The sequence below is a fragment of the Musa acuminata genome, chromosome BXJ1-9, assembly GCF_036884655.1.
Source record: "Musa acuminata AAA Group cultivar baxijiao chromosome BXJ1-9, Cavendish_Baxijiao_AAA, whole genome shotgun sequence".
In the NCBI taxonomy this organism is placed as follows: Eukaryota; Viridiplantae; Streptophyta; class Magnoliopsida; order Zingiberales; family Musaceae; genus Musa; species Musa acuminata.
In genome coordinates this window covers 10798652-10825041 of record NC_088335.1, presented here as the reverse complement: position 1 = coordinate 10825041, position 26390 = coordinate 10798652, and the positions used below count along the sequence as shown (strand labels likewise).

At 39.8% G+C, this 26390-nt stretch overlaps 1 protein-coding gene across 1 annotated transcript; it reads right to left on the bottom strand.

The window, feature by feature from the left end:
• Positions 1 to 1009: 1009 nt before the first annotated feature.
• LOC135593173 (nicastrin-like) lies at positions 1010 to 26390 on the bottom strand. Its single transcript, XM_065083026.1, has 16 exons — positions 26148 to 26390; positions 25696 to 25809; positions 25419 to 25536; positions 22050 to 22127; positions 21863 to 21941; positions 21675 to 21752; positions 21366 to 21437; positions 21178 to 21251; positions 15970 to 16102; positions 15766 to 15837; positions 14025 to 14144; positions 13323 to 13400; positions 9315 to 9455; positions 2784 to 2868; positions 2270 to 2705; positions 1010 to 1732 (listed from the first exon to the last, which is right to left on the bottom strand). Exons 1-16 carry the CDS (start codon positions 26218 to 26220, stop codon positions 1468 to 1470), a joined length of 2016 nt encoding a protein of 671 aa, XP_064939098.1. The 5' UTR covers positions 26221 to 26390; the 3' UTR covers positions 1010 to 1467.

The following is a 26390-nucleotide window of genomic DNA, read 5'->3' as shown; positions in this document are numbered from 1 at the left end:
GGTGTCTTTGAGCAGGGAAGTGGAAATAGGTCACCCAAGAGAGCAACAACCCTTGGGAGACCGAAGAGGCAACAGGAAACCCGCGGAGGCTCTCCTGCGCTCACCACCGTCCTTGTGCTTTTTGTATTCGAACTCCATCAATTAATGGAGCACGCATGACGAGTGATGCATGTTTATTGAGCAAGTAGAGGACTCTGCCGAGATGCGGCATGTCACACGAGTGATGATTGTTAAGGATGTCCCACCGACGGAACTACACATATTTATGTGTATGCATATTATATGTCATATATGATATGCGAAGTGAATTTTTTGAATAGCTAGTGCAAATGCTTGATGTTTTTGTTTTTGTTTGCTTTAATAAATGAACTCTTGTGCTATTTTCCTTTTTTTTTTTTTTTTGTTTTTGGGTAGTAATGGCACATAAATATGATCGTCTTTCTAGTGATTAATGATTGTATTATTAGTGGATAGACGATGGGTTGGAAATTCGAGTCCAATTCAAAATCATGTTGGAGAGGCTTTAACTTAATGAGTTATTTAAGCTACTGAAAATTTATCATTATTTTTCAGAAAAGGTAAAAGTCCCATCAGATACTTCATTTTCTGCTTTAAAAAAAAAGGCAAAAAAATATTACGGTGATTCGCTTGATTGAGGCTTGGAAACAACTGTCTGCACCAAAGGAAGAAGATAGATATATGTAAGGTGATCTAGAATGTGATGGAGACTAGGAAAAAGAACTTTGATCTCCAACAACCATCATTTCTTTCTTTCTTTCTTTCTTTTCTTTTCGGCTATCACGGAAGATGACCTATATATATATATATATATAACAATTGAGATTAGGATTTACACTAAACCAACCAACAAAGGTTAAATGACCAATGATGTTACAGAATGAATATATGCGTACAACACCTACTTATGCGCAGGGAGAATATATTAGTGAAACAAGTTGAGATATCAAAAGTTCATGATGACAGAATATATTAGTGAAACAAGTTGGGATATCAAAATTCTGCTGTCATTTGAAAAATTTTCAGCTACATAGGATCCGGAAATATACAGTCAATTAGATTCAGAAATACAAATAGCTTGCCCAGAAAGAAGAAACAAGATGGTTCTACCTTTCAAACCAAATATACAGCCATGGCAGCAGTAGGAAACACAACAGCCATGACGCTATTATCGCTGGTTGCCTTTGAACTTCAAATTAACTTCTATTAGGGATGGTGGTACTTCCAACCCCCATATTGACTGATAAAAATGACAAGAAAAATATAGGGGTACACTTGAGATGCTCCTCTAATGTGTAAACCAGAACAAAAAATAATAAAAAGTTCCAGGACAGTCTCTTCTTGTAACAAGTATAAGGTGATTTCTAGATATAACAAGTCCAAGTCCCTGGAGTGTGATTCTGGGGGCATCCGTATGCAACCCAACTTGGTTAGATCTACCAAAAAATATCAATCATTTTTCACAGCCTTTGCAAGAAAAGATTTGGTCACTATTGTTACAATATAAGAGGCAACTGTCACACCTACTCCACCAACAAGGATGAGCCGGTCATAAGTTCCACTCTGCACCATGTAAACTCGAAGGCCAATGGTATTCCAAAAGCTTTCTGTCCATACAGGATCCACAGATCCCATAGGATCCAAAGTACTTGCAGGAATTACATGCCATAAGTTGTCTTCAATTTTGAGTCGGGTGGAATAAGCGGGAACATACCTACATAGCCGCATGAACTTTAATAAGAGAATATATCAAGAAACAGCAAGCTTTAAAACAGTAGAAAAAGAGACATTGAGCTCCATCAAATCAACTAGAGATTTGAGGAACAATGTATGATAAAGCTAATGACTTCTAACAGATGCAAAATAACTAGAAAGCTTATGGGCACAAAAGCTGCTTCTACAACAAGGTCTACCCATGGTGGCTCAACAAGACAAATAAACTTGCACAAAAAGAAACCCCATCATCATATTAGTAATTTAGAAAGAAATATAAGGCTCATAAGGCAATAGTTCCAAATGACTCTCACTAATGCGTACTTGACAGTTTAAAAGTGCCTCATTTATCATTTTCACATAGTTAAAAAGTAAACCAGTTCAATTAGTAACTTGTATTCCTTAATGAAAGTCTTCAACCAACATATGTCATAATGTGATGATCATTTGCATCAGTGACATCAATCATTATATTACAGTAGCTATAGAAAATTCTGTGGCAAATTCAAAGCTTTAAAGCAAGAGAAAGAGCAAATACCTGGTTGTAGATATTACACATCTGCCTTTGCCCTCAATTTCTGCTCCGATACAAACTTGATCTATGCTATTGCACTTGCCAGTGCAGGAACTTGTGCTGCCCTTTAGAGCAGAGGTTTTATCAGCCAGAAAGTTCCAGACAAATCGGGATGTATCATCAGCATATTCAGGGTACCGTGTATCAGGCGAATCAAGGAACACCCCAACATAATGACTTGGGCAGGTAATGCTCGGTGAAATGAAGTTCCTGACAATGCTGCATGAAAAACCTGGTTCACAACTCAGTAGGCATCCTACCAACTCTTCAACCAAGGACACATTAACTTTTATAGAGTTAAGTGTCATGAGATTTACTGTCAAATCACCACTTGCAAGAATATATAAAGTCCGGGCAACCAATGCAGCAGCAGCTGCAATCGAGGAAGAGTTGATATTTGCTGCATAGAAATCATAAACTTGATCTGTAAATAACAGATTTGAAAAGAAGTCGTAAATTATAAACTAGTGAGACATACAAGGACTATCCAAATGACTATGGTAAAATTTGTTGGTGAAAGATGAATCAAAGTCCTCCAGAACAATTCCGGCCACCGAAGAATTCTGCAAAGAAGTAAACAAAAATATCACAATTGACATGTTATAATCGGCTTCACATGGAGAGGTTACAGTTATAATTAAAGCAAGATATTTGGTGGACATCTAGCAGCTTAGATACATAAATTCATCATGAGCAGTTAAGCCTTCGAACTGTCAAGCACATGACTGGATATTCAGAAACTATGGGAAAAAAGAAAGAAAAAAGGTACAGTTCTTACTGCCATTGGCCATGATATGCCATATTTATAATTCCTAAAATCAAAACACATTTATCGAATGTGGTCTAACATGTGCATCGAACTAAGGATTACTAAATATTAAAATATCTTTTTGGGATGAGTACTTTATATCAAGGATTGAAATATCGTACCGTACTGGAGTTTTGACATTCGCTCGGTACGTTACGGTATGGTACTGTATACCGAGCGGTATACCGTTCGATATATATATATATATATATATATATATATATATATATATATATATAATTCGGTGATGTCACCGAGGTGACGTCGCCTCTATATATATATATATATATAATAATAATAATAATAATAATAATAATAATAATAAAAAAATTTTTTGGCAATGTTGCCGAAAAAGGCGACACCCCTTTTTCGGCAACATTGCCAAGGCAATGTCGCATTTAGGCAATGTAGCCGAGGCGACACGACGTTGCCTTTTCCCGTTGGGGAGAAAGAGGCGACGTCGCATATTTATATAATATAATATATATATATATATATATATATATAATATATATTATATTATATATATAATACCGCTCTGTCACGGACAAACTTCTAAACAAGGTGTTTGATGTAATGCTTATATCTGTCCGTGTCTGTTGGCATGTTCATGCCTTGTACAGAATGTAAAGGGGCGGCCGAAGGCTTAATAGTCCCATTTTAGTTGGGTTGGTGGCCTCTTTAGGCTTGTAAATAAAGGTTGTGTCATGTGGACACGTGCGAGAGCTTTTCGGTCTGTAATGGACCATTTTACCCTTTGTTGTGCCACTGTTCAAAGCTTGTAAAGTATGTTTGTAATTTGCTTTGTCTATGAAGTGTTTTTCGGACATGTTTGCTTGTGGATCCCGTTTGAGGCGTTCTCTTTAACCCGTTCTCTCTTTTGTTGGTCCTAAGGGACAATGGGAGGCTTCGGGGGGGCTGACCTTTGCGGACGGACGCGCAAGGGTGCCGCACGACTTAGGCAAAACCAGCTAAGTCCGTGTCATATGGTATCAGAGCGGGACAAGCACTCATAGAAACACTTGACATGCAAACGTGGGGGACCTAGCGGGGCTGCGTTGAGGGCAGTCAGCAACGCGCGACCGTTTGAGGGAAAACGGGCATGGAGATGTAGGGAAAAGAGTCGCTCAGAGGAGCGGGCATCTAACATTGGCATTCAGAGGAATGGCCAACCCTTCGCACAAGAGGCACCACGAGAACAGGCAAGCTTGGAAGAATGCGGAGCGCACAAAGGTTGGGATGGCTGAGTTTGAGCTACGGCTCAACGTTGACAACTTTACTTGATGGTGCTCCAGGCAAGCGAGGCGCTTGGCAAAGGACGAGACCATGCAAAGTGGAATGAGTTGCTCAGCGACCGAAAGAGTTGTGCAAAGCTCACAGAGGTGAGGGGAATTGCTAACTCGAAGAATTCGGTACTCATGCATGGGCTTGTATGCGGACGATGGATTGTTCGTGGCCATCCCAAGGCGGTCGAGACTCGGCGCCATGGAGCATTGAAACTTTCTCTTCGGCATGCGAAGGATACGTCCGGAGGAGGCTGAAGTGTGCAACGAGTTCAGCATGTTGCTAGGCTTTGAGGGGTGCAGCGGTGGCTGTATTGACGTGGAGGCACAATCTAGCAAGTGCGTTTGCAAGAGGCAGAACTATGCACAGTTTGTTCAGCAGATCGGAGTAGTCCAAGGGGATGGTGGTCTCCAAAACGAAGAGAGAGGTTGCTCAAATGGGATAGTTATCCAGGAGGGATAAGTCCCGGCTCTCCAGAGGGAGAATCATGTGAGATGGACCTCACATGTTGAGGAGGAGTACCTCAACAAACAACAACTCCACGAAGCTCGATGGACTGAGCAAGCGGTGAGGAGTTGTCGCATGATCTCGCTCGAGAGAATGCATTGGTGGATGCATTGCGAGATCAAGTGGGGGAGCGACCTAAAGCAACTTAAATGAAGGCACACTTGGAGTCGATGTGGAGATCGGACTCAAGGGAGGGCTGACCCGTGGAATGGTGGGCACGAGGGCCACCATCGACTCAATGCAAAAACGAGGAGCGGAGCAACTTGGGTGTAACTTGGCGAAGTACCCAAGCCGCATGAAGGGAGCCAGCATAAAAGTTGGAATGTGGAGCAGAGGCACAGTGCTTTCCTTAAACAGAGGTCAAGGACATGAACTCTTGCAGAGGCAATAGTAGGATCATGTTGTTCCATGGGTCCTTCATTCTGACGGAGCGGACTCATCTTGCATGGTGCCAAAGACGAAGGGAGCTTCGGGGCACATGCACCTTATCTCGGAGAAGCATTTGATGGAGGAACTAAGGCGACTCAATTTGCGGAGACGAAGTTGGGTTCAGAAGGCCTTAGCACGGGGCAAGAGGACGCAGAGGCGGGTACTCTTGAAGAATATGCCACAGTGTTGCCATTCAAAGTTGCCATGAAGGAAGCAGTGCGCAGCGGAGATTGTGCTGGTAGGGGCAGAGGCCCAGGATCCAGACAATGGTGCACAAATTACAGTGAAGTCGGTGGACTTCGGGAGCTACTAGGCGACGGACTGTCCTAGAGCAGTGCTTCATCTAGGTGTGACCCAAGAGTGGGTGGATGAAGGTCGATTGCCAAAGGAGCGAACAAAATCGAAGGCGGAGGTGACCCTGCGATGTATTGGCAGAGGCCACACATGGAGGGTTCACAATTCGAGTTTATTCCACAAGGATCAGAATGCAATGGAGATGTCACCAGGAGGCGACATGGTGCAGCGGATCGTGGTGGAACAGTTCGTGGCAATGCGATACACACGACACTGTCTCGTGAGGGATGAGATCATATGGAGGTATGATCGGGAGCTACTGGGAGCTCCGCTTTGGTGAACAACACGATGGCAAGAAGGGCTATGGATTCAAGGAGTGAAGGCCATGGTACCGCAGAGGCGGGTCTTCCGTGCGTGCATCGAATTTTGCATCGGACGAAAACCTTGGTCATTAGCATATGGGGGCTGTGTTCCACTAAGGGAAAAGTTCAAAGGCAAGTACCAGTGAGTTCCATGGGAGGGACTTGATCATGCAGAGGTATGATCGAAGCAGCTGGAGAGTTGGATTGCTCCAGAGCTCATATTCGCTTAAGGGAGCCTGACAAGTCAGAGGACAAGGTCGAGTGAGCGAACGTTGCTACCAAGGAAGCTAAGGAGAACAGAATCGGTGCATACTCTACAACGTGATGGCAGAGGCCATGCATGGGAGTTGCAGTCTGTCTTTCCATCGACAAAACGGACTACTTGGAAAACACAGAGGTGTTGAAGCAGGGGGTCGAAAGGGGCGAGGAAGCGACGACGAGTCCAGAGGGACTTAGCTACCCAAAATCAAGCAATCAGTTAGAATGGAGGTGGACTCAGAGGAGTGCCACGGAGACATCTCTACTGATTGTGAAGAAAAGGGATGCAGATGCGAGGCAACGGATAGTAGGGCCATGGGCATGGCAGCGCCATGGTACCGCAGAGGCGGGACTTCCGTGCAAGTCATTGATCCCTTGCTCTCATGGAGGGAGAGCGCTTGGTCGTGAAAGGGGCCGAGGAGGTGGAGAATGCAGAGACAATCTTCAAGTACCGAGACAAGGCTGAAGGGCAGAGGCCGAAGAACTTCGTAAGACCGGTGTCAACAAGTTTCTCATCAAGATAGCCGTAAGTGAAGGACTTCGGGTCATGCAAGAGTGCACGACCAAGGAACGAAGCAAGCAGTACGCGGTGCTGTACCTTTGCTACTCAGTGGAGTAGGCGGCAGGGTTGATGGAGAAGACGGTACAATCCCAGAGGCGACCTCATCTATCAGAGAATTACTCCAAGTTGGGGTGAAAACTTCCCGCATTCCAGAAGTTCGATGGCATTGAGAAGATGAATCACAGTAGCTAACTCAACGCAAGGAGTGCAAACACTTCAAGTGCTTCAGAAGTGTGAGCAAAGAGCAGGCGAATACCAGTAACCAGCTCGATGCATGAAGTACAACCTCGAGGAGGCGGGCGAAGTCAAGTAACCTTTGCCTTCTCAACTCTTAAGAGGATGGGCGAAACCGAGTACCCCAATTCTCTTATCTATCCAGCAGAGGAGCTCTGCACAAGTTCAAAGACCCTTCGAAGATAATGGAAGACAATAGTTGTCAAATCCTCACCAACGGTGATCAGTGCTACTGAGAGTAGATTGTCCGCTTCATTTCCCAACGAAATGCCAATCGAAACCGGAAGTGATGCGAACCTACTTGGATGCGACAACTAACTGAAAGAGGAGTCAATGAGCAGATTTTGTGGAGGAAGGACCCGAAACTTTAGAAGTTTGCGAGGCGATGCTCGTTAAAACTCCAACAAGCATCCACCCAGTTCAAGTAGCATGTGAAAATTTTGAGAAACTGGCGCAGTAAGAATAGTCTTTTCCTTCATTTGGTGGATCCGCAGGAATCAACGAGGATCAACACAACTCAGCCAACCCCACACTAGAGTCAGAGTCATTGGTGAGTTGAAGCAGCATGGCGGATCAAAGTTCGACTACTCAAAAACAGCAGCGGAGAGTAGCTGGGAGCCAGGAGGCGCATTGCAGCTAGAGCAGAAGATTGAAGACTCAGCAAAGGCGAAGAGTTGCAGTGTTCACAAAGGCTTCGACGAGGACGTCGAAGGGATAACTGGGGGAGAATGTCACGGACAAACTTCTAAACAAGGTGTTTGATGTAATGCTTATATCTGTCTGTGTCTGTTGGCATGTTCATGCCTTGTACAGAATGTAAAGGGGCGGCCGAAGGCTTAATAGTCCCATTTTAGTTCGGTTGGTGGCCTCTTTAGGCTTGTAAATAAAGGTTGTGTCATGTGGACACGTGCGAGAGCTTTTCGGTCTGTAATGGACCATTTTACCCTTTGTTGTGCCACTGTTCAGAGCTTGTAAAGTCTGTTTGTAATTTGCTTTGTCTATGAAGTGTTTTTCGGACATGTTTGCTTGTGGATCCCGTTTGAGGCGTTCTCTTTAACCCGTTCTCTCTTTTGTTGGTCCTAAGGGACAATGGGAGGCTTCGGGGAGGCTGACCTTTGCGGACGGACGCGCAAGGGTGCCGCACGACTTAGGCAAAACCAGCTAAGTCCGTGTCAGCTCGATAGTGGACAGTCCGTGTATCGGTCTGCTAACGGACTAGTACGTACCATCCGGTATGGACGGTATTATTCAAAATTATAATACTTGCTTTATACTTTTTTGTACTTCCACTGTTCTGACAGCCTCGAAAATGATATCCATACAATCACTGTAAGGTGAAGATGCTGAAACATTTATGTTTCGTCTATTACAAGAACAGGCATCGAGATAATTATGTTGCTTTATGAATTCATCTGTACTTCAGTAAAGAAACTCAAAATGATATTAACTCCTGAAAGTAAAATAAGTGATTGGTAACTCTCGCAATTGAATACCAAAGAAAAAAAAACTAGTCTCAGGCAGAATAGTGGTAATTCGAAGTCAATCAAATGATCATGAAAATACCCTACAATAAGTATTTGTCAAGAATTATTTGACAAGTTCTACAATAAATCAAATGAACATGAAAATTCCAAGAAAATAAGATGAACATGAAAATCAGTCTTAGAAAGCGTAGTGGTGATATTCTATCACAGAGAACTTTCTTTACTGATAAGTTTTTCTCAAGTTTCAGAAATTATAAGGATCTAGCATTTGGTGAAATAACCATATAGCAGTTATTTAATTAAAGTCCTGACTGGAAAATGAATCTATCAAGTAGCAGGTACAGGTAGAACTGCAAAGAAATTCAGTCAGCTGCTACTTTCTTAGAAGACAAATAAAATGCAAATGAGAATAGGAACAGGGTGAAATTTTCTAATAGTGGGTTGTAACTGTTAACAAAGATTAGTTTGCATTTTCCAGACTAACATAAAAATTATCAATGGATGGTGTGGACAGAACATGTAAAAGAGATTCAGTTGGTTATTGTTTACTTAAAAGACACAGTGCCAATGAGAATATGAACAGGGTGAAATAATCTAATAGTGAGTTGTACTGTCCAGTGTCCACAGAGATTAATTTGCATTCTGCATGCTAAGATATAAAGGAATAAAACAAGCTGCAAATACAGCAATGTTACCATCATGTATACCCTGGGTCAGCCTAAAGGCTTAAAACTTGGAGGATACTTCTCATTGCAAAATACTTGGCCAAACAATTATATTTACCAACCTTTCTCAGAAATGTCATCAGTGAAGATGGTGGAATACCAGGATTTGATACATCTGCAGCTTTGATTTTGACATTGTCTGAACCAAGCGAATCACTAGCACTTTGTAAGGCCGTCAGCATATCTTTTGTAACAGATGAATCCTACAGAATCACAAATAACTTATTAGAAAGAAGAATTAAAGCTTCGACCTGGCATAAATTGTATGATTAAAGATGACAACTTGTGATTAATTAAAATAAAATTCAGGACTCACAACTGTATAGCAAAAGCCTAATTCGACTAAAAAGAGCATCCAGGATCTTTGACGTTGCTTATATGATTAAGCTAAAGTAGGACTCCCGCACAAAACTTAGCCTTGTTATTTAAATTAGCCAAATTTTGTACATTTGGATGTCACTTCATAACCTTTTGTAATTCATAAAATATGTACTTACCTATTAAAAATGAAATTACCATTTGAACTTCTGGATGGTTACAAGGTTATAGATCTCAGTCTGATACTGATTTAGACCAAGGTCTGCCGTATCGAAGCGTACCACCCGTACCGGGCGGTACATACCGGTCCGACAGGTTACCGGTACGCGGACCGCCCGCTACCGAGCGGTACGCCCCAAAAACCCTCGTATCGGGCGATACGGGGCAAAATCGGGCGGTAACGGTCAAAATTTCGACCGTTACCGCTCGGCACCACTCGGTACCGCCCGGTACCACTCGGTAACGGTCGATTTCGACCGTTACTGTCCGGCACCACTCGGTAACGGTCGAAATCGATCGTTACCACACAGTAGCAGTGCTACAGTGTTCCAATGGTCAATTTGACCGTTAGAGCTTTTTCTCCTCCTATTTAAACCATTCTTCTCTCCCCTATTTCATTATACTCTCTTAAACTCTCTCTCAAACTTTCTTTTTCTCTCCTAAACTCTATAAAACAACGATTTGTAAATTCAATCAAGACTAATTTGGAAAGATTAAAAGGAAGAACTTTCTAATCAAGAGGTATGTATTCGTTTTTTTTAATTAGAGAGTAATTAAGACTATCCTAACTTTTCTAATAAAGAGGTATGTATTCGTTTTCTAATAAAGAGGTATGTATTTGTAACTTGAAAACACTATCCTAACCTTTTTTTTCTAATTTTCAGGTATTTTAGAGGGATAAATCGATAAAATCAGGTGTACCGCTCGGTACACCTCGGTATACCGATCGGTACACCCGTACCGTACCGTACCGAGCCCGGGTCGAAACTCCGAAAAACTGGTAGATACACTGGCTCGTACTTCTGGATGGTTACAAGGATATAGATCTCAGTCTGATACTAATTTAGACCAAGGTCTGCCGTACCGAAGCGTACCGAGCCAGTATACCAAGTAGATGGGTATGATATCACTGAATAAAAATAACTACAGAAAAGTAACATTGTATTGGTATCGAGCAATATATTTTGATACCGATACCTCATTGAATCAGTAAATTCCAACCCACACAAACTGATACAATCAAGATTTAAAATCTTGGACCAAACCATGTTGAATAAAAATGGGTAGATCAATGCACAAGGCTACCACCAAGCAAAGAGGCTTTTCTGTAACTTGAACCCATAATATTTATGTCTTAAAGCAGTTGCCTTTCTATGGCATCAAGGATTTCCCTTGTATAATGCTATGTCGGATAATTTAGATAAAACAGGTGCAAATTTTCTTCAAGCATGTGACCAAGAGTTGATCATTGTTCTATATGTTGCAGTGATTTAAAAAGGCGCTCGGGAGCTTGCCTAGGCGCTAGGGCGAGGCCCGAGCGCCTCGCTTCACTTCCAGACAGCACGCTTCAAAGAGGCGCCGCCTGGGTGCTCGCCCAAGCCCAGGCGTTGGGCGCTTCGGGCGAGCGCCTGGGTTAAACCAGGCGACCGAACCAACGTTTTAGGTTTGGTTCGGTCTCCGGTGCTTTAGTTGGTTCAATCGAAACAACTAAAGCACCGATATCAACTGTCGCTGCCCAACCCTAACCCTGCTCATTGCCGTTGCCGCTCCCGCTCCTGCTCCCGCTGCTGCTCGCTGCCGCTGTCACTGCTCGTCGCTGCCGCTGTCATCGCTCCCGCTGCCGCTGTCGCCGCTCCCGCTGCCGCTTCCTCTTTTCTCAGTCAGCACCCCCTTACACTCCTCTTCCTTCTTCTCCTTCTGTATACTGTTAACAGTATACTAATAATAGTATTTGTATTTATTATATTAATAATATATTATTTTGATTTTGTACCTTAGATTTTCTTAATTTAATAACATATTTTTATTTAAAATTTTAAATAATTATATTAATTAATTATATTATATATTTTTATATTTTAGCACCTCGTTTTGCTCGGGCGAGCGCCTAGCGCCTCGGACATTTTTGGACCTTGACGTCTTTTGGCGCATAGCGCTTTTTAAATCACTGATATGTTGAACAAAATGTAAGATGGACTGCTGGTAGGAACACTAGGGCTGCCATTACTACTGAGCATTGGTAGCATGGGAGGACTAGAAATGAGTCCCCCTTCGATCATTTGCGTAGATCTACTAAGCATGTTGCACAAAATTATAGCTGTTGTGTTGGCTAATGACAAGTGTTGTTTTTCTGATGGTTTAAATTAAAATGTGATGGATCTGTCAATGACATAAATCTTGGAGGATTTGGATTTGTTATTAGAAATGATTCTGGTAATCCTATCTTGGCTGATTGCAGATGCGTTGATGAAAAAGATATCTTGCTCTATGAAGCTATGGCTGTCAAAGGTCTCTTGGCAGCCTCACAGGAAGGAATCAAATGCATCCACCATAAAGCTGACTCCCAAAGCCTATTACACATGCTTCTCTCTTTGAATACCATTCCTTGGCATTTGATGGTTGTAATCACAGACATGCTTTTTCTATTAAAATATTTTGATAGCTATGTTCTTGATCATGTATCTAGGGAGGGGAATCGATTCACCAACTAGTTGGCTAATCATGCTCACAGGGATAGAGAGATGGGACTGGCCCCCTCAGTTTCTTTTGCTTGTTCATTCTGATATGAAGGTTGATTTTTGTACTCGTTTCCATCAGCTATACACCTTTTTGCTTTAGCAAAAAAAATTATGATGGAGAAGGCTATTTCAAGGAGAAATTGTTTAGGGAAACAGTCCAACAATTAAAGAAACAAATAAACTTTTATTCAGTGTTTTTAAACAAGTAGCATTGTGTATAATACAAGAAAAAATTGAGATGGAAAATCCATGAATAATCAGTGAAAATCATGCAACAAATGATTAATGACATGATTAATCATAGCTTGGTTACAATGAAAACGTTGACACTAAAATTGTCACCATGAGAAAGTTTTCAGCTAAAAAACTAGGTTTTGTAACGATCTGCTTCCATCAAAATATATACCATGTGTGTGTTTCTTTTTCTTATCTTATGCTGTGGAACTTCAAATTCATCAAGACAATAGACAATCTGTTAAGTCTCAAGGATTGAAACCCATTCAGGTCTAAGCCTTTCCTGAATAAAAGATTCAAGGATTCAGGTCTCAGTATTGAAACCCATTCTTCTTTATTTTTCCTGTTTAGATCATGCCTTCTGTAAACACTTGATTTCATGATGATATAGTCGCCACAAAGCCATAAAGCAAGTTTAGTTTGACTTGTCCAAGATCAGACTGATTTATAAAGAATAAACTGCATGGATTACCAGATCAAACTGGGTATCATAGCAGACCAGTTTAGTATGGCTTTTGGCCTAACTGAGGCATAAGCATAACTACTAGAAGAAGGCAGTCCACAACCTGAGAACTCATCAGACAGATATGCACCTGCCACAACAGGCAGTGTGCCACGAAATTTAATTCCATAGTTCAAAGGTCAAGATCGAAGATTCCAAGCAAAAAAGATGCAGCTGTACATATAAAAGAACACATCATTTAAGTCTAAAGAACTAAAAATGATATGGTAGCCATATGACACCATGCAGAAAAAAACTAGTCGATCTCAGAAGCATACCCCTCTTGCATGTGCATAGAAGGTTGTGGCCCTGGTAGCTTGATCTAAGCCTTTCCCAACAGATCCAATCTCCAATACCTAACCATAATTGAAGAACATAACTTCATACGCAATTATATGGAAGATATGAAGCATGTGAATTTAAGGGCAAACTACAGACCATTAATAATTACTTTAGTAATCATACCAGGACATTCATTCATGCTACAACAATCAGTGGTAGTAAGTGTTCTAAATGTCAAAATAGCTTATAGTAAAATACAGTTATCCTCCGCAAGTGCCTAGAGTATCTAGAGGTTAACTGTTGAATAAAGATGGAATCCAAGTTTCTGAATCTTATTAGTTTGTAATAATCACAGTGGATAATAAGTACAGCAGGACTCTCAATGTGGTGTTCAAGGTATCTCACAAAAGCCAAGTATTTACTATAGAAGCATGAGAACAATATAAAACTATTTGTATATTATACAGGGCAAGTTTTCAATTATTGAACTGGACTGACCATACCAAGTGGTGTTTACTGGTCAGATCCATTATCATTATACAATAGACTGACTGTACTAATGCAATACCCATACACTATAGAAGTCTGCCAATAGGAAAGTATTATATACATACCTGTATTTAAATCCTTTTCAGTGCTTATTATATATATATATATACAGAACACTTCTAGCATCAAGTTCATACAAACAAGACTACCTGTTCAATCATCGTGTTGTTGAGGCCATTGACAGCATCTGTACCCAAATCTAATTCTTGTAGAAATTTCCTGCTACCAAGATATCCCCATGCTTCCCCAGTGAAAACTACGAAAACAAGCTGCAGGTAAATGCAAAAAGATAAGACTGAATATCAAACAATAATACAGCAGTTACCTTCAGAAGAAGTCGACAAACTTAACAAATAAATATGATTGCAACATCTTCACAGCACACTTTTGAGACACAAGGTAAGAATGGTTTTATTTTTACCTACTATCTATGAAGCATGGATTACAATACTACAGAATATGCAACAAAACATATGTATATCATTATGTTAATTTTTTTAAAAAGCAGGGCATCATAAGCATAAATAAGATAACAACAAATAATCTAAATATATAATATTGTAGGTTGATAATCTTGACCTCTGGTGTTCAATATGACAACACATGTCATGTTAAACGATCACAAGTATTTTTAAAGATGTGGTACAGATGACACTAAACACGAATGTTATCAAAAGATCAGCATTTAAGAAAAGAAAAAGTTCTCCCAAGAAGTAGCCACAAACTATATCAAAGTATACAGAAAACCCCCATATATTGCGTTGATCAAATCTGAAATTTACTACAGGTCAAAAATATTGTGCAGATCAGCCTTTTGTGACTGGTTCTACAATTGTGTCAACCCCCATATATTCATCTTTTAAGGCAGCTGCAATTCAGTTAGGTCTATGTATTCATCACTTTGGTGCCTATTTAGGTATTGTACAATAAAAAATTTACTTCAAATTTACTTTCATTCTTGAAGTGGTGACTTCGACCTAAATCGGTTGACTTTCACTTTGATGCATATAAGGGCACATAGGCATAGATGACAGCACATGTGAGGATGGGCTCCATACAGCAGGGAGTTTGCTGAGTACGTGATCCACTGATTCACGAGCACAGCACATATAGGTGAAAGCAAAAATGCACATATAAATTTAACACTTGATACAATACCAAAGCGGCTGATGTTAACCATTTCAACTAATGAATACAGCACACATATCTAGTGGGACCTTCATTTCATTATATAGCAATGCACACTTCATTGTGATAGAGTGGCAGAAATTGACCAAGTGTCACAATTTAAAACACATACTACATATTTTGGTAATGGGATGGTACTCGGAAGTAAATTGCATATTATATTAAACAAACGGAGTTAAAATAAACATAACTTTAATTCAAAAAAATTGCCCCGTTGAAGACCAGTCATTTTTAAAAAGGCCAACATGTTTCTCAGTTTGCATAACCATAATGCAAAACCAGGAAGAAGTAATGCTTATCACATAAGGTAACTCATTGAAAATAGTTATTATGTAATAATAACTAAAGCTGGAGTTTTATATAAACCCCTATTGTGGAAAAAGACTAATAGTTTTTTTCAAAAAAAAGGTATAAGGGTTGCTCCCAGAAACTAGCGCAAATTTGAGGGGCTCGCCATCATTCAAGATAAAGTTTTTCCATGGATCCAAATTCGTTTAAATGATTGTTATATTTTAATTAGCCTTCATAATTCCAAAAATTACGTGTAGTAAATTGAATGTGTGACATAAAATATGCATTATGCCAAAACATAAATATAATAGAACAAAATTTATTTTTGTATCAAATATGTCGAGAACCCCAACAGTCAAGAGGGAGGAAGATGCAGATGAGACAGTAAATGATGGAAAACATAAAAGCTACCTGTTTCTTAAGCTCATTTAGATCGTCTACATGGGAAAGGGCATCAACTGCAGCCAGCAATGCAATCAAACCCTAAGCATAACGAAAGAATAGCTATCAATTATATCAATGAATGTTACAATTAGCAAAAATGTTAATTAGAAGATAAAAATAATAATGCTCCATTGACCAATTGTGGAAGCAAGGCCAAAGCTACTAACTTACAGAGATCGGAGATTCGGCACCAAGACTTCGGTCACGAAAAAACGATGCAGAGTCTTGAGATGCCACTGCCATTATAATAGATTTAGATGGCTTTTCGGATGAGATGTTGATCGGTGGTAGAGAAGACCATACACTGTCCTTCAGATGACAGAATCATCCATCATATTTTTATAAATTAAGAAAAAGCAATTCTTGTGAGTGATTAGTACAAAAAAAAAAGCAGAAATAAAACCAAAGTAGCGTATAAGCAAGAAAACCATATACAAGTAACTCCATTTCACTACTTTCATTCACATATATAAAGTTATTTGGCAAATTAGGACATGTAGTCAGCCAGAGTTATGTCCAGTTTAGTAGACAAACTAAATATCAGAACCCAATCTCTAGCTCAGCATCTTATAAAACCAGTGATTTAAATAGACGCTCAAGCACTCACTTAAACACTCGGGCGAGGCGAGTCTCGAGCGCCTCATGTGTAGATCAGGAAGCACACTTCAATGAGGCGCCACCTGGGCGCTCGCCCGAACCCATGCGTTAGGCGTTTCGGGCGAGCGCCTAGTTCAATTAAGCGAGCCGAACCGATTTAAGTCTAGTTCAGTTCATAGTTTCTTACCTCAAAAGCCACGCTTCATGCCCGCGCAACCCCGAGGAACCCTAGAGCTGCTTCTGCCTCCGCCGCTAATGCTTTCTGTCGCTACCTCCGCTGTAGACACAGCGGACCGAGCCTTTCTTTGTTGTCAACGGACGAATCTGACGACCCTCGTAGCTTCCTTCTGCTGTCGCTTCCTTCCACTATCGAGGGAGAGGATCGCAAGTTCTTTTGCCGCTGCTATCCACAGCTTCCGCTGTTGCTGCTACTGCTGTCTGCAGCTTTCGTCGATGTCACTGTGACTGTCCGTAGCTTCCCTCGCTACCGCTGCTACTGTACACAGCTTCCACTGATGCCGTCCACAACTTTCGCCACTGCCGCTGTTGTCATTCGCAGTACTGCTGCAACTATCTTAAACTAATCCTCTGTCGTTGCTACTATCTCCCTCTATTACTGTTAACATTTTTTTCTCCCCCCTCTAACTTTAAGTAATATACTATTAACAATATATTTTTAATTTAATATCATATTTTTATTTAAATAATTATATTTTAATTATATTATATATTTTTTATATTTTAATATTTCAGAGAATTTTTTTTCTCCCCCTCTAACTTAAGTAATATACTAACAGTATATTTTTATTTAATATCATATTTTTATTTAAATAATTATGTTTTTAAATATATTACATATTTTTATATTTTATTATTTTAGAGCATCTCATTTCGCTCAGGCAAGCGCCTAGCACCTTGGGCGTTTTAGGACTTTGGCGCCTTTTAGCGCGTAGTACTTTTTAAATCACTGTATAAGACATTATGGTTTATCACTATTCCATTTATTTGTATTTACAATCATAATTTGACAATCTCAAGCTCATCTCAGCACCTTATGCTGAAGAATGGATGAAATTCACTAGGACTTCATAATTTGACAATCAAAAGTAAAGTACTAGAAAAGCACGTGCCAAAGTGTTGTTTTTCTTCTATGATTACAGATGAAGTTTAAGACACATAGAAAGCAGACACTACATACTTGAAGAATCTATTGAAGTGTCTAATTGATGAGAAAATAATATAATTAACATTACAAAAGGCAGAAGAATCATTGTCACACTAAAACAAAGAATTTTATTGTCCATAATATTCAACAAAATAACATGTCAAGAAATCAAGACAGACCTAAAGTCAGAATATTGTGCAATGATTGCACAATGCTTTCTATGTTTGGCAGAACATTGTGCATACATGTGACCATCCTACCTTTGCTACAAACCCAAACACCACAAAGAATAGTATATTTACATATAAATTTATTAACCAGAACACTCCTCATAACTCTGAACTTATCCACCAATATGGGGTAATTATGGAGCATAAACCCAACTTGGGAAACCCCTACCACAGATTCATCAGCATTTTAATACCATTTGTCAATCTGATCAAATTTCAAAATTAGTGGTAAATTATATGGCAACACAAATAATATCCAAGTGAACCTATAAGAATAGTAAATTTGACCAATTTGGTTTCGCTCAAGTGACACAACACAGAGGCAATCCCAAAATTCCCTTAGACAAAAACATAAGTTATTAACGGTTGGCTACAGGAAGAACTATCAGACTCAAAGGTGGGAAAAAAACACATTAAACATCTGATAAACTATAAAGTAATCTAACTATATGACAAGGATCATAGTTCACAAGATACCGGCGATTAATGAATGATATATTCGGGATCAACAAGATCAATGATCACGATTGACCCAGAAAATAAGTTTAAAATAATATACATACGTATAATATAAAAAATGGCAGTACATGATAAAAAAATTACAAAAATGTGAGAACAAAAAAGTATTATTCGTTAAAAGACTTCTAGGTTTGCATTTCATCATATATATAACTTTTCAAAACAAATAAATAAAACTGAAATATTATAGATGAAAACATGAAAAATAATGAAGAAATGACTCTATAAAAATTAACTATCCTTTATTTATTACAAATGTATTCGTCGTATCAAACAAACATATTATTGTCATAAACAAATAGTATATGCATTTTTAAACAAAAGATCCAAAGATTATCTACTTAAAACATTTTAGAAATAGTCATACTATGACCCAAGATTTCCCTGATCATAAATGAAAAATATTTAAAATCTGAACAGAAAACACATAAAAGTTGAGATCAGATAATAAATCCCATCATATCTTCCCTTTTTTTTTAAAGCATCCTTGTTTCTTTAAGAGGTTAAGAGCTAACTTTTATCTTATCCTTCCTCGCGTTCTTCTTTCTTATCGTACATGGTAGATAGCAAACAATGTGACAATGATGGAAAACAACAAATACAATAGAAGTCGAAAATAGCAAGTAATGTATTAATAGAATCTCCTACTATATCGCACATTCGGTCACAAGTACATCTTTTGTCTTTCATCTATCTTTGTTTTCCTCTTCTACTCCTTTCCCTCATTTAGCTCATTGTCTCATGCTTCTTTTAAGGCTATTAAATTGATTGAAATTGGTCAAATTGGCCAAATCCAGCTAGTTTGATCTGCTATAACCAATGATGTCAACGACTATTCGGGCGTGCCTAGGTGCTCAGGTCTGAGCGCCTCGATGATCTAAGTCATGGCAGGTGTTTTTAATCAAGCATGGTCTAGGAACACGCATGAACCCAGACATGATTCAAGCGCGCTCCTAAGCCCAAGGACATGCCTAAGTCCAATCACTGAGCAGATCAAGTGAGAGCCTAATATTGATTGAACCAAGTTAGGGTTTGTGTTCAAGGCATGCTCATGGTACATGGCCTAACCCTCTCCCCCTAACCTAATCCTCATCTTCCCTGGGCATGTGCATGCAAGGCGATCAGATCTTCTAAGCATGTAAGGTGATGACAGGCAACCAGATCTCCTCTTCCTAGCATGTAAGGCGACAAAAGAACAATGTTCATGCATAAGGTGACCCTTTGGCAATGCCTTCCCTCTTGCGAACAGATATACCTTCTCCTTTTTAGTCTCTCCCTCCCTTTCCCTATCTCGACGATGCCAGCCCTCACACCCCCACTACTTTGTCCCCTCCTCCACCTCCTGCCCCTTCCTCCCGGTGGTAGTTATGGTATTAGTGGTGTATTAGCCCACAACTAACCTCCTCCCTCCGCTATATGCTTCTGCTCAATAAAGCTACCACCTCAAGCTCCCCTTACTATTTTGCTTCTCCCCATTAGTGTTGTGACGCCTGAACCCTTATCTCTACTTCTTCCCTCGAGCCTTGTAATTTGTCCCCTCCCCCGCTCCTCCACCTCCCATTCCTCCAGTCAGCCCTATGATGCTATCAGCCAGCCACTAACCTCCTCACTCTGCTATCAACTTCGCCCTAACAGAATTGTCGCCTCCGAGCTCCCACACTCTCTCTCCTCCCCAACAGTGTTGCTGCCCTCAAAATAAAGTAGACTTTGATGATCATTAACTTTCTTGATGAAGTTTGTGGACTTTCTATGTTAATCTTCTTCTGTCATGTTAACTTTGTTGTTAGATTTGGATAATGTAGTACCTTAATGCTTTATAGATGGTTAAATGAATGTAATTCAATGTTTTAATAGTGATATTTTTGGATATGAAATGATATGAAACTCATGTATTGTCTAAGTTGTATTGTAGTGATTGTCACTCCTTAATTATATTTTTTATAATTTTTATATTGGTGGATGCCTCATTTCGCTCAAGCGAACACCTAGCACCTAACATCTAAGACAACATAATACCTTAGCACCTTTTACTGCCTAGCACCTATGACAACATTGGTTTATAGGTGGTTGAAACTGAAATATAATCATAAGACCAACAAATTGACCAAATATGGACAAATCTTTGATAACATGTATGGATCAAATATATGTTCTCTTAAATCATTCGATAACACAAACAATACCAATGGATCCTCGTGGGAGTACCACATTTAATAAATAGTAAATAAGATGATACAAGAAGAAACATTGCAAAATGATTACTACTTGGTATTGTGGCTGGTAAGTGATCCTTGATGAACAACCCTATAATATGCTAAGCAAGACGAAGATTCTTGTTCCAAGAGTTTTAACGACATACTGTATGCACTATATCAAGATACTAAGATACTACCACTGTAACAAATTGATAGGTTCACAAGAAAAAACCTTTAATTCCTAGTTTCATATCCACTAACAACAATTACCTAGCACATATTATAAGTACACATTCGGTCATGTTTGCTAAATAGATTTAAAACCAAAAAGTAGTAATTCCTAAAAGATATTCATCATTTGGTGAGTTTTATTTGTCAAAGACTGGCATCCTATTGAAGAGGCATAGAGTCTGCCATTTGCACACCTACATCCATAATGTAGGTAGGCAGATAGTAATGCCTGGTAATTTATATAGTGGATGCCAAACATCATTTAGCATCACAGTCAACAGTTACTCCACAAAGAGGAAAAAGAGTCAATAATTGCTGCTAAACAATGGACAAAAAGTGTATTCCTTTAGCAAACAATGTTGTGTGTTCTCATCACAAGACAGAAAAGCATTACTTGGGTGCCAAAAATATGAACCTAGGATGAGCTCAGCAGGAAACTCACCTGAAGCCACCTAACGGCAGACAAGTCTGCTCTTTGAGACAAGATCCTGAATCATGTGTGTGTGATTTTGTTGTCTGAATCAAAAGGAAGTTCCAAAGCAAACAACCAACATCAGTTCCAACAGGAAAACATTTTGACTTTACCAAGCACCTAATATAGTTATATAGGAGCAAGCAAAAGCCTCAAACCTGCATGACTAGATCAAATTCAGCAACAATTACTTGGTACAAATCAGTGCCCCCAGCATTCTTACCAGCCAACTGCATGAATACAACAAGCATATTAGAGAAAGCAAAACCAAACATGGAAGCATGCAAAATACTTTCCAGGTCATTGATAATGTAAAAAACATTTAAGCTAAAGAATCCAAGTATCATAATACATCCATCCAGGAATTTCTCACTCAAGAAAAGCTCTCCAATTATGGCATAAAGATATAGCTGTCCTCGATAGTCTATATGAACAAGAATTTGATAGCCAAAACATAAACAAACTACCTCTTGAACAAATGACTTGGTTTCTGGAGAGAGCAAAAACACAGGGAAGTTATACTGATTTGACATAATGCCAGAACCCTGCACAACCAGACATTATCAATTAAGACCTTGCCCAACAAAAAGGAAAAATTAGATCCTCAGATTTTAATTAGACAAGTAATAATGATTGAGCCTCATAAGTAACTCACAGCAAGATTCCACTCATAGTTAATATTTTTGTATGGTGCAAAAGCAGATTGCGGAAACTTTTCAGCTGGTGAGAACCCTGTAAGCCAAGACACTTTGTGAGATTCATACACTAGTATGAGAAATTAACATTAGGCCATAGCTCAATTGCATTTAAAATATATGTCAAACAGAGAGGAATGGTTATCTAGTGACTTGCTTGGGTATCCATCTGATTCAACCAAAACACCAGCAACTTTTTGAGCAAAATCCATATCTTTGGAAATCCTGATTAATACAATGTACAGATGGTCAGAACATTATTGCTGAAGTAGAGATGAATGAGCATGTAAAGATTGCTTATCTGGCACATAATGCTACATGGTTTCTCCAACTTGCCATGACCACTGTGATTACAATTTTTAAGATAAGGTTCAGTCTCATCAAATCAGAGTGCAGAAGGATGAAATCATCTGGTGGTCTAAGAACTATGCTCATTTTAGTGTGAATAATTCTTGGCAGGAAAAAATGGTTAAATATCCAAAGGGCTGGTTGTATAAGGTGATCTGGCATAGTTGCAACTTCTCAAGACTGTTTCATGTTGGTTGGCTTTTTTTTTCAATGTGAGAACACCCAGACACAGTACTAAAATAATACTTCCTAGAGCAGGCCAGATGTGATTTCAGCAATAGTGTGAAGGAGAATGAAAACCATTTCTTTTGTAGTTGCTGCTATTCTAAGAGGGAGAAATTTTATCAATTAATGGTAAAAATCAATAAATCAGCTCTTACCTTGGAGCAGAGTCTCCACTCGTTCAAGGAAAATGTAACTGTGAAATATGCTAAGCATGGAACATCTGAGATGTGTATTACCTGCTTTTGGGCATATAAGCTGCTTTTGGACAGATAACTATAAGCATTCTTTCAAACATGTAGGTTCCTACAAAGGTCAGAAAGGAAATTGGTTGCTTAATTGGCCTCTCTGTAGATGTGTAGATGTGTAGATGTGTTATGGGCTAACTGACCTAATAACTTAATGAGCCTAACCATTGACTCAAAGCTCAAGATAGCGATAGTCTGTTCATGGAGTCTTTGTAAACCAGTGATTGAAAAAGGCGCTCGGGCGCTCGCCTAGGCGCTCGGGCGAGGCGAGGCGAGGCCCGAGCGCCTCGCTAATCTCCCAGGCAGCGCGCTTCAAACAAGCGCCGCCTGGGCGCTCGCCCGAGCCCAGGCGCTGGGCGCTTCGGGCAAGCGCCTGGGTAAACCAAGGCGACCGAACCAGGATTTTAGGTCTGGTTCGGTTGGTTAGTTGATTCAATCGAACCAACTAAACCGATATAACCCTTACCCAACCCTAACCCGCTGCCGCTGCCACTCCCGATCCCGATCCCGATCTCACTGTCGCTGCTCGCAAACACTGTCGTTGTCGCTGCTCGCAAACGCTGCCTCTGTCGTCGCTCGCGCCTCCCGCTGCTCGCTGCTCCTGCTCATGCTCCCGCTGCCGCTGCTCGCAAACGCTGCCTCTATCGCCGCTCGCGCCTCCCGCTGCTCGCCGCTCCTGCTCCCGCTGCCGCTGCTCGCAAACGTTGTCGCTGTCGCCGCTCGCGCCTCCCGCTGCTTGTCGCTCCCGCTCCCTTTCTCGCTGCCGCTGTTGCTGTCGCTGTCGCCGCTACCGCCGCTCGCTGTTGCTTCCTCGTTTCTCAGTTAGCAGGCTCAGTATACAGTATACTGTTAATATTAAGTTTATTTGAAATGATTAATTTTCAATACTATTAATAGATTTTCTTAATTTAATAGTATATTTTTATTTAAAATTTTAAATAATTATATTTATTAATTATATTATATATTTTTATATTTTAGCGCCTCGCTTCGCTCGGGCGAGCGCCTAGCGCCTCGGGTGTTTTTGGACCTTGACGCCTTTTGGCGCCTAGCGCTTTTTAAATCACTGTTGTAAATCAATTTAAGTAATTTTCCACTTCTAATGTCCAACTAAACTATAAATTATCAGTACCCTCGTTTAAGGGCTTGATACCCTCATTAAAAGTCAGACATAATTTAAAATCAAACTCTATCGCATGAGGCTTAGTTCAGTAATAGCTTCATGTTGTGATATGCCTCTAAACCCTCCACATGTAGAACTTTTTTTACTTGGGCTGCTCACCATACCCATTACTAGGTTCTGATATCATTTGTTACAATCCAACCTAATGGAATGACTAACCCACACCTTTGTAGTTTATAGTTTGTAATTTGCACATGACAAAAAAATTCAAAAGGCTAGAAATGACTCTAAGATATTGATAGCCTTCAAGACACATTTCCACTCTGCAGAATTTGCACGTCTTTACATATTCAGCAATTAACATCATCTTGTAATCTGGTATGCTCAATGCTTTTTAGTGGATCATATTCTTTGGATACCAAATAATAGTCCCAAGATACAAGTGCCAAGAAGTGTAATGATATAATATACTTGATCCTATATATTTGTGCCTACGTCATTGCCAATGTGGTTTTCACTTGGATACTAATTGACGACAACCAATAATGAGCACTCAATTAAGATTTAGCTAGTTGCAATAAACAAACACAAATCGGTAAAAGAAAAGCATAAGGGGAACGATCAGCTAGTTTTAGCCAAAAGTAAAAGGGGTTATTACATATCTTTCCTTTCAAAGTTTGGAAACAATGTATTTGCCTCTACAAAACATATAAAATATATATCCCTCCAAACTATTAGACCTTGGATATGTATCACTTTAAATATTTAAATCCTTCATATATGTCATTCCCATTAGCATTCAAAAACAATGTTCAATACTACTAGTGAGAATCAAATTTAAGGGGCAATTGCAAAAATTACTTATTTGTAGAAATATAGGTAATATTTTTTTAAGGATATTAATCTTATTTGGAGTCTCAACATCATTTAGCATTTATGCAAGTCTTAGAGTTTTGCAGGGACATCAGCTAAACTTCAATTTAGATGGACAAATACAAAAGTTTCTAACTTTGAGGGACATGTATGCAATTTTGTGCTTCTCTTGAAAGTAATTGAATGGGAAACACCAATAGATATTACCAGGGACAAAATACTTACAACCACCTCCATAAAGATTTGAATTCAAAACCTCTTCAAGAAGAGTGGAATCAACAACTAGAATAAGACCTAGCTGGTAACCACGACTGAAATTTAAGAGCCAACTTAAAGGAATCAAAGGGTCAGGTGCTCGTTATACTAACAAACTACCAGATGGGAGATTCCTTTTAGATGATCGGAAAGGAATATGGAGACTGACAAAATCTCTCTCTTGTTTCCATCCATGATCTTTTGCTTTTCAGGTAACTTCTGTGAGACTGAAAATGTCAACTTTCAGCCTCAGTTGAATAGTTTGGTAAGGCATCACTACGAATCATGGCTTTTACAAAGCAGCAGCAAATACTAATCATGAAGAAATATGTCACCAAGGACATAATATCGACATTGTATCTAAGCAGTAAACGTAGGAAGACAAAATAACTTGTCTAACCGGCACATGCAAAAAAGGAATATGTTGAAAGTAGAAATTTATCATACCTGAGGAACAAACCTTCCAACTCCTCTAAGGGAAGTAAAACAGCAGACAGACGAGTCAACTCATCACTGCTATGCTTGAACCTTACAATGGGTGCAATAACTTTCTCCTGACCAGGATCTGATATATGAATCGCAAAGTCCAGATTCAAAAGATTGGCCACATCTCCATATGATAACAAGGGGTTTTGCTTTGCAAAAACATGCGTGTCTTTGGACGAAGTTTTGAAATACAACAGTATATTATCTAAAGCACACACAAATTAATAAGTGTACTTACTAGAACAACCAATTTCGCCAGAAAGATTCAGAAGCCTCACACAAGGATAACTCTTGATGTTCCGGTACATTGCACTCTGAAGATCCGGAACTGACTCTAAAGCATCAGTCGCTCCTGCATCATTTTAGTAAAAAGAAAATAAGTCTATGTTTCACAAGCACTACGTCGGATACAGTCTGGAGAGATAATTCCTATAAGCAGAGTTAAAACTGCAAATCTTTTGCAGCAAGTTTCCACCGGCTACAACTCAATCCACCTTAGACAGCACCTAAGGCCATCTAGAAGTAACAAAAAAGATAGAACAATTTATAAAAGCCTCGTTTGCCAGCAAATGTTCCTTGCAAAATGAAGAAATATCATAGAAAATCAAGAAGCTAGAATGTATAGGAAATCGAAGGTGGAGGTTTTGAGATGTCTTTCGAGATAGTCCGAAAGGGATGGGGTGAACTTACCGGCGATAGAGCGGTAAGGAGGAGCAAGGAGAAGGGCAAGGGCGACAAGGAGGAGAGAAATTTTGGGAACCATGGCGGAGGACTGGAGATCAGCGGAGGACTGGAGATCAGCGGAGGAGAAACCCTAGTGATCACCGGCGGCCTCAGCGGCATTCGACGACGACGACGACAACTATGTGGTTTCTTCGCCCTTTCGGAAGAGTCGGAGCAAACCTTATGCAACCCCGTGGAAGATATCGCTGT